General features: G+C 18.6%; 1 pseudogene across 1 annotated transcript; it reads right to left on the bottom strand.

The window, feature by feature from the left end:
- Positions 1 to 5,004: 5,004 nt before the first annotated feature.
- Positions 5,005 to 10,261, bottom strand: PRELSG_0027800 (annotated as a pseudogene). Its single transcript has 11 exons — positions 9,511 to 10,261; positions 8,866 to 9,435; positions 8,718 to 8,771; positions 8,590 to 8,652; positions 8,316 to 8,426; positions 8,071 to 8,226; positions 7,697 to 7,855; positions 7,073 to 7,544; positions 5,598 to 6,256; positions 5,455 to 5,500; positions 5,005 to 5,344 (listed from the first exon to the last, which is right to left on the bottom strand). Coding segments are annotated over exons 1-11 (3,381 nt in total).
- Positions 10,262 to 10,504: the final 243 nt, after the last annotated feature.

The raw sequence follows: 10,504 nt of genomic DNA, 5'->3' as shown, positions 1-10,504 counted from the left end.
GTAGGCAATAAGTAGAACAAGCTCTACTAGTTTTCTTTGTTATCATATCAGTTATAATAATTTAATATTAACTGATAACTAATTGATTTATTAATTGCCCGTTTAATGACTTTGCTAGAGTATTAAACAAACAAATTAATAAAGAGCATGTATAACTAAGTATACGTTTATATATATATATTAGTTTTTATTATATATATATATATAGTTTTCTTATGATGCATAATATTTAATTGAAGTTAAATTTTACTGCATCTTTTAATAAACCTATTAACAGTTATAAATGAGTTTTTATTTACAAAGAATTGATATCTTCTTTTAATTAAAAACATACAAATAATTTATAACAATTTATTAAGTCACAATTTATGATATTCAATGTTATTTCAAAAATGTACATTGAATAATACATAAACATTTCTCTTATCTCTTAAGTTTTTAATAAGTTAACATTTCTTTCTTTTAATTTTTATTTATACAAAAAATTAAAACATAACATAACATAACATAACATTCATTCATAAAACTTTTCCCAAAAAAAAAAAAAATATATTTAATTTTTTTTTTTTTTTTAAATTACAAAGATGTATATATATATAAATAAACAAACAAAAAAAAATAACTTTATTTTTTTTTTTTTTTTTTTTTTTATATATATAGGACTAGCGTCTGTGCATGGCTAACTTGTACGTATACAACTAGTAACTAGCTTAGCATGCTACAAAAGGTTAATAATACCTTTTATTAACCAGTTGGTCACAGTGTAGTACTTTATCCTTTGCATGCAATGAACTCCTAGGTAAGACAAAATAAAATTTAGTTTCACTAATTGGTTAATATGATTCAATTAATTCAGCACATATATAAATAAGTTTTATCAAGGAAAGATTAAAACTGCATATTAATTAAGGGTAATGAATTTATTTATTGACCACTTGCTGAACAAAGTTATATACTTATTGAGATGTTTTAAATGAATCAATATTAAAAATTCATAAAAGATAAATTGTTTTAAAATTTGCTTATATATCAATTTGAAAATATATTTTTTTTCTTTATATGCATATATTTATTTTTTCTTTTTATTTTTGCATAATTATTTTATAATTTTTATAAAAATATTTTCTATAAAATTCTATATAAGCATGCATTTGATAGGGAATAATACATATAGTAATTCATTAAGTATATTCTGATCGTGCTTATATAAGATACTTATATGTGATTTATGTGTGAGAATTTATATATTAAAAACTAATTAAAACTTAATATTAAATCCAACTTTGATTTATTAATTTCCTGTTAATTAACTTTGCAAGAATACTAAATACGCAAATTAATAAAGAGCATGTATAGCTAAATATACTGATTTTTAGCGTATATATAATTATTCTTATATTATACATAGAATATTTATCATATTGGTTAACAAAAGATATTATTAACCTTTTATAGTACATTAAGTTAGTGTTTTATTAATTGGTCATTTAATGACTTTGCTAGAGTACTAAACAAACAAATTAATAAAGAGCATTGTATAACTAAATATACATTTAGTTATATATTGGTTTTTAATTATTATAAATGAGTTTTTTTTTACAAAGAATTACTTATTCTTTTAATTAAAAACATACAGATAAACTATAATAATTAATAAAGTCAAAATTTTATTATATTCAATGTTATTTCAAAATATACATTGAATAATACATAAACATTTCTTTTATCTCTTAAGTTTTAATAAGTTAACATTTCTTCTTTTAATTTTTTTAAAACACTAAACAAAATTAAAACATAACATCAAAAAAAATAATTTCGACAACAAAAAAAAATATATTTAATTTTTTTTTTTTTAATTGCAAAGATGTATATAAATAAAAATAAACAAACAAAAAAAAATAACTTTATTTTTTTTTTTTTTTTATCATTAACTAGCGTCAGTGCATGGCTAACTTGTACGTATACAATTAGTAAACTAGCTTAGTGTACTACAAAAGGTTAATAACTAATTTTATTAACCAGTTAGCTTACTAGTCGTACATGTACAAGTTAGCCATGCATAGACTCTAGTTAAAAAAAAAAAGAATATATAAAGTTATTTTTTTTTGTTATTTTTTTTTATTTATATGCATCTTTGTAAAAAAAAAAAAATTAAATTATTTTTTTTTCTTGTTGTTGGTTGACGTTTGCTTTTGAATTAAATAAAGAATTAACTTTTACTTATAAAAACTTAAGATATTAAACAAATAATGTTTATGTTATATTCAATGTATATTTTTGAAATAACACTGAATAAAATAAAGTTTTGACTTTATTAATTGTTATAATGTGTTTGTATGTTTTTAATTAAAAGAGGATACTAATTCCTTGTAAATAAAAACGCATTTATAACAATTAATATGTCTATTAACAGATGCAGTAAAATTTAATTCCGATTAAATATTATGAATCATAAGAAAACATTATAATATATATAATAAAAACAAATATATATATATATAAACGTATACTTAGTTATACATGCTTTTTATTAATTTGTTTGTTTAATACTCTAGCAAAGTTATTAAGCAGACAACTAATAAATCAATAATATAGGAATAAGTATATACTCAAAAAATCGGTATATTTAGTTATACATACTCTTTATTAATTTTTTATTTAATAATCTAAAAAAGTCATTAAGCATCTAATTAATAAATCAGTTATCAAATCGAATTAATTTTTAAAATAAAAATTAAGTTATAAATTAAGAAGAAAAATAAAAAAAATATTATGTTTTCACTAATATTTAATTTTACATACTTTTAATATATAGCTAATAACTTTAATTAATTTTATTTGCTTTTTTTAATAAATTATTTTACATAATCAATAATCTTATGAGTATTTAAATTTTTAATAAAAATATAAATGTATATTTATTAAAGTAAATGAATACCTCTGAAATAATTATCGCTCAGTTATGTAAATTATATGTATAAAATTTACGTATTGGTCGAATGAATATATTTTTCAATAAATAAAATCAGCAGAGAAATCTCCACATGTGGTCAATGAATAAATCTATTGCCCTTAATTAATATGCATTTTAATTATTTAAAATTTTAATAATTATGTCTCCTTTAGGAAAAATATTGCATGCTAAAAAATTTTATCTATTAGAACCTTGGCTAGCTTAGTGTGTCTAATTATATTTTTTAAGACACATCTCGGTTATAATTATTTTGTCTTTTTTTTTATTTTTATTTTTTTTGTATGTTTTATTTTTTTTATTTAATTTATATATATATATTTTTTTTTTTAATTTTTTTTATTATTTTTTTTTTGGGGAATTTTTTTTTAAAAAAAAAAGAAAGAGATTTTTTTTTGGAAAAAGATTTTGAATGGAAAGATTAGCAAGTGGATTGCTTTTATTTTTTTTTTTGAACCTTTATAGATTTTAAAAATCTTAGTGATTTAATTAATTTTGTATTATAAATAAAGTATATAATACAAAATTATAAAGGAATCCTAAAATTTGCTCTTTATTAACTTGGATATTCATTACTTTTATTCAAGTCTTTGAATATCCAATTAATAAATCAACATGCTCTTTATTAATTTTTGTGCTCAATACTTCGTTAATAAAATATAATATAATATTAATCTTTTATAACATAAATTTTAGTTTTCCAGCCAAGATAATGCGAATTAGTTACTCAATAACTCTAAATTTTATTTCTAGAAATCACTGAAAAGACTTTTAATTCGCTAAAAGGAGACTAAATTTTTAAAAGATAAAAGTATTATTAAATATCTTATTTAAAATAAGTAAAAAGTATGTTGTTCTGTTATATGTAATTATTATGTATTTAAAAAACAGTTAAATAATTCTAAATTAAATTTGTTATATATTGTACTCAAATTACTTTACATAATCATAGTTTAAAAGAGGATTTAAATTTTTAAAAAAAATATACACTTGCTAAAGTAAATAAATGCCTCTAAAGAAATAAAAAGGAGCCCAATTAAATTTATATTATATATATAAATTTACTTATTTTTTTTAAATAAAAATAAGTATAAAACAAAAGATCGGTACAATCATTTATAAAAACCCTTTATTTTCTTGTTTAATACTCTAGCAAAATATATAAATAGACAATTAAAAAATTAATAACATATTTTTCCATTATCATCATTATTATTATAGATGTGACTTAAGTTTCCTAAAGATTCTTTATAGATACACTTTTTTTTTATTATTTCAATCATTATTGAATAAAATTATTTATATGGATCGTTATATTATATTTAATCGTAATTTAAATCTTATGTTTTTTTCTTTTCTTTTTAAATTATGAATCTTATGCTAAAATAATTTTATTAATTAATAACTCTATTAAAAGTGTTTTTTTAACTTGAATTTAATAAATCTGAATATCTCTCTTTGAGATTTTCAGAATGAAATGTATAATTTCATTTTATAAATGTGTTTTTTAAAAAAAGAATAAATAAATCACGAAATCTATAAAAATATTAATGATTCAAGGCAATATTATAAAACATAAAGTAAATAAAAAAAATAAAACAAAGTAAAAATATAAAATGAGAAAAAATAAAAATTCATTTATGCTATAATTTATTAAAGAAAAATTACTAAACCATAAAATATAAAAAAAAGAATTTTTTTTCAATCATATATTAGATATAAACAAAAAAAAATACACACAAATAATGTCTACACTTTTTTTTTCTTTCATTATGGGATATAAATTTTTGTAAATGTAAACACATTTTTATACTCAAAAAATAATATAGTAAAATTATATTTCAGTACAGTAATGTTTAGAGTAAATATATTCTGTATCAAAATCATTTGTTATTCCTTTTTTGTTCTTCTCTTTATTTTATTTACTTCGCTTAGTTTATCTGATCTTGCTTTTATTACTTTTTCATTTTTATTTACCTTTTTTTTCACTTTTTTTCAGTTTCTTTTTCTTCTTCATAATATATAGCTTTTCTTCAATTTAAAATTTTTTCATTTTCATCTAATCTTTCATAAGAGGAATCATCATCAATGTAAATCATTCTTTCTTTTTTTAATAATTTTTCTATTTCTTGTGATAACATATTTAGTTTCTCCTTAGTGTTTTTAATATATGATTTTTCATTAAGTTCATCAGTATGAACTCTATAATTAAGTAAATCTTTGTAATATTTTCTGTTTTTAATATATATCCTTGGTTTGTTAAACTTCTTTAGTATAGGATCTATGGAAAAACTATTAATCTTGTATTGAAGAAAATACTCCACTTTATCCTCAAATATAGAATAAACTCTATCAATTACACGAATGAGATTTCTAATTATAAGAATAATTAAATCAATGTCCAAAAATTAACCAAAAAAATAATAAGAAAACAAGAAAAAAAGTGATAAAGAAGATACCTAAAAATAGTTTCATAAAAATACTTTACGAAATAATTAAAATTAATAGAATGAACTATTTTTTTCTTTTCTAAATGGATATAGTATAATTTACCCACAATTTTTTCTTGTAACTAGCTAGAAGAAACAGAAGAAAAAAATATTTTTTTTTTTTAAAAAAATATTACCTATTTCATATAGGTCTGTCAAGTAAATAATAAGTACTTCCATTGTAAATTTCAATAAATTTTCTTTCCCATGAGTTTTTATCAAATGTTTGTTATTCATGAAATCAGAATAATTATTCATTTTTATTATAGTGTCATAATTGATTTGAAAGAAAAATAATGTACAAGCAAATTCAATTTTTTTATCCATAAACTGATTTAATTTTTTAGTTACATAAAAATTAGAACTAATTATTGCTTGATACTTGAGTAGAAGACTTAATATATTTAAATTTAATATTGAAAGTATACTAGCACATAATTTATGTATGTTACCTAAAATAAAAACTTTTCCATACTTTAACTGCGTTGTTAGCTCCTTTGAATAATATGGCAAAAAAACTATTTGCTAAACTATCTATCATACTTTCATGAAAAATATATTTCATAAATGCTTTTCTTCTATCATGCATGCTAACAATTCATTAGAGCCGTATTTTTTATCAACATAATTCATATGTCTACTTAACTTTATAGTAAACATAATTTGAAATGAAATAAATAAAGCTTTTTTAAAATACTTAGATACCATAGAATCATTAATTTCTTTTTCTCTATATTCCTTTTTCATTTTAGAATAATCATTTCTAATATTCAAAAAAAAAGTATTATTCATACTCTTGAAAAAGAAAAAAATTCAAAACGCATAAATGCATTATGATAAATAAAATGAAACATTTTATTAAATAAGAAATTTAAACTTAAAATTTTTGAAAAAAATGATAAAAATGTTTTACTTTATTATATTTTGTATATAAAAATTAAAAAAAGATTTTTTTATCCTAATCTTACCGTGTCATCATTTTTTCTATGCATATGGTTAATAAAAGATGTTATTAACCTTTTATGGTACATTAAGTTAGTTTACTAGTCGTATATGTACAAGTTAACCAAGCACTAATGCTAGTTTAAAAAATATATATATATATTTTTTTGTTTGTTTGTTTTTATTTTTTATATATCTTAATTAATTAAAAAAAATAATAATAATAATAATTCTTTTTTTTTGGGATTGCCAGTGGACGTTTTTTCAATTTGAGAGATTAACTTTTATCTTAAATATAAAATTAATGAGATACATATTACGTTTTTATGTTATATTCAATTAGTATTTAGAAATAGAATTGAATAACTTAGATTTTAATTTTTGTTATTTGTTATACCTTAATTTTGTGTTTGTTTTTAACTAAAAGAATATAATTATTCTTTGTAAATAAAAATACATTTGTAAGAGTAAAAATATATCTGTTAAGTAATATACAATTGCTTAATTCAAATTAAACGTTATATATATAATTCACTATATATATATATCTTTATAAATCAGTATATTTCAAATTTGTAAAAATTTGAACTGCTCTCTTTAAAAAATATTGGGAATAAAAAGCAAATTTTTTCTTTAGAATAAGTGAAAACATACTGTTCTTTAGATTAAATTATCTGCATAAAAAATTATATCTTGAATATGTTTTTAGTACAACTCATAAGATTCTTTCATTAGCATTATCCTATTGCTTATGCCATAAATATTATGATAATTGTATAATTTTTTTACATTCCTTTGATTAAAATATATTTCATATGATTTATCTATAATTTTTTTCATAACAATAATCCATTTTCTATATTTAGAAGTTATATATTCTTTACCTTCCATATTTTTAGGTTTTTTATTTCCTACAACTTTATTTTCATAATTTAAAAAAAAATATCTCATTTCATACATTTTCATCCACTTTCTGAATTTACTTTCAATTAACAAAGTTAAAGGATAAACATGCTCATTTTTATTAGGTTCATTAAGATAAGAAAAAAAATATAATTGTAGAAAGGAATGTACATGAACAATGAACGTTATACTTTTTTATATTTTTTCTATAATGTCATCATTTAAGAATTCTTCTAGCTCTAATATCAAAAAATTAAAAAAAAAATATTAAATGACAATAGATGTGATAAAAAAAATAAAGTGTAATGATGATTAAATAGAAATAAAAACTTTATATAAAGATAAAAAAAAAAATAATACATATTTTAATTTATTTTTTTTTAATTTTTAATTTATAATAAATTAATAGGCTTACGCTTTCTTAAATATAGAGAATAATACTTCCTTATTGTTGAAGGAGACCAATAACTTGTAGTAGCAGATCTTTTAAATTTATCTTCCTTTTTCATACTTAAATACATAGCATTAGCTATATTGTTATGAAACACATCTTTAAAAAAAAAAATTTATATTTATAGGATACAAGAACATAATTAAAAAAAATATAATCATCTATTTATCTTTTATTTTATTTTAATATTAGTTTTTTTTAATGTATATATCTATTGGATTATCTTTAAAATATACAATTATAGTTTTCTTATAATTTTTATATATTATATTGTAAAATAATATGATATATTTTTTTTCTTTTTTTTTAATTACTTTTGGACGTTGTAAGTCTAAACAACAATAAAAAGGTATACCAATTTATATCATTAGCCAAAAAATTGTCATATTCTTCATATAAGTTCAAATTTTTTATTAGTATACTAATATTTTTTGCTTTGACAACTTAGAAGGTTTTTCTTCAATTTGACCTAATTTGTACAATAAAGGTTTAAAATAATTAGAAAACAAACATAATATGCATAATTAAAGTATATCTAAACCATTTTTTATAAAACTACCGCTAATATAAAAAAGTGTTCCTTTGCACATGTTACATATGTCTAAAGTACTTTTCTTATAATTTAAGAGAGAATCAATGTTATATGATAATATTTTGTATATCCTTTCATTGTTATAACACTTTTTAGCACCTATAATTTATAAACGATTTAATATTTTATATCATAAAATAAAAAATTTAGTAATATTTTTATATAATAAGTTTAATATCTTTCTTTATTAAATATAATCCATAATATACAAAAATATTTCTATAATTTTTTTTAAAATTGCATTCTAGCAAGTCTTCATAAAGTTCTACAAGTTCACAATTTTCATCAAATGACAGTTGAATATCTAAAAAAAAAAAAAAAAGTTTATATATATTAATGTAAATATAAATATCATTTAATTTTTTTTACCATTATAATAGCCTGGTAATTAAAGGGAACTTACATATGCCCTACTATCGTTATCTAATATATTTAAAAAATAGAGGTAAAAAAAAAAAAAATAATTAAAAAATATATATATCTAAAAATTACAAAAAAAATTCTATTAAAATATTACTTAGAATTCCAATAAGATTTAAAAGATGAACATATAAAATTCCTTTATAATTAAAATATCTATAATTTTTTATGAAGTATAGGAAATTTATATATATGTTAAATGAATTTATCATGGAGGATCTAAAAGTGTCGTATTTTGAAAAATTATATTCACCTTTCCTTGTAAATACTTTTACACTGAATTCATTTCTAAACTTTTCACTATCGTATATATTACAATCAATTTTATTGTTGCACATAAAATTAAAAAATGCTTCTTTTAAATGTTTATGTTCTAATAAAACCTGAATTTTTAAATTATTTTCATATGCATTAGTATATAATTTCATTTGATATTTATTAAAATAATGGATTAAAAATTCTAATATTCTACATTATCCTATGGTCCATGTCCTATTGCTTTTTAAATATTGTTCTCTTCTCTTTATGTCTGCCTCGCAATTAGCACCCTCATTACAAATTAAATCTAACGCTTTAAATATATCTGATATATTAAATTGCAAAATTTTTTGCAAACCAAAAAATTTTATGCTTCCTATTTCAAAATACTTATGAAAGAACTTATATTCTAAGGCTCTAAAAAAACAAAAAAGAAATAATTTATTTAATATTACAGAAAAAAAAAATGAAAAAGATATAGTATCTATAAAATGGGAACCAATTAAATTAAATATCTCTAAGTCATAATAATTAGATAAACTACCTAACTTTTTCATGAAATAAATTTTTGAATAAGCCACAAAAAATAAATCATTAGAATTTAATGCATCTAAATTAATATCATCTAATATAATATATAAAAATATATTTTTTGGAATTTTTCTTTAGGTTAATTCGATATTTCTATATAACCATGTTCTGAAATTCATCTGAGAATATGAATCGGAAGTTTCCTTTGAGTCTACATAACAAAAAAAAAGGTTATTCAATTGCATTAATGAGCCTTCCAATTTCTTAATCTTTTTATAAAAAACCAATTATAATAACATAAATTTTTAATTATTTTTAAAGTTCTTACAACTAAATTTTTTTAACAAGTTTAGAGTTTTCATAGTTATAAAATTCTATTAGATACTTTTTTGTTATATGTTCATGTTTTGTTAAATCTTCAATGTCGTATTTAGAAGTAGGTATAACTAATATCTTTATTGGAATCAGATCTAATTTTTATTATTTTATAATTAGACAAATTTAGGTATAATTTGGTAATACTTTTAATTATACCTAAATTTGTCTAATTATAAAATAATAAAAATTAGTTCTGATTATAATAAAGATATTATTAATAGTTTCAATTCATCCATTCCCAAAGATTGAATTATTAATTTTTCTAGTTCTCTTAAGTTGTTATATAATTCCTTATTATCAATCATATTTTTTAATTCATTAATATTATCATTTTTCTGGGAACAATATATATTTTTTACTAAAAAAAAAAAATAATATGTAAATAAATATGGATTCAAAAATACATGTTATCATTTTATAATATTATGTTACACTGTATATTATAGCTAAAAATGTTGCCATGTTAATATTTTTTATTGCATTCAAGAAAAAAAAAAAGCCTATTAATTCTTTTTATTATAGAAAAATGAAATGAACAACTTTTTTTTAAAAAAGGAATTTGTAACTAA

The sequence above is a fragment of the Plasmodium relictum genome, assembly GCF_900005765.1.
Source record: "Plasmodium relictum strain SGS1 genome assembly, contig: PRELSG_00_v1_422, whole genome shotgun sequence".
Lineage (NCBI taxonomy): Eukaryota > Apicomplexa > Aconoidasida > Haemosporida > Plasmodiidae > Plasmodium > Plasmodium relictum.
Note: the sequence above shows the minus strand (reverse complement) of the source record. Positions and strands in the feature narration are given on the sequence as shown.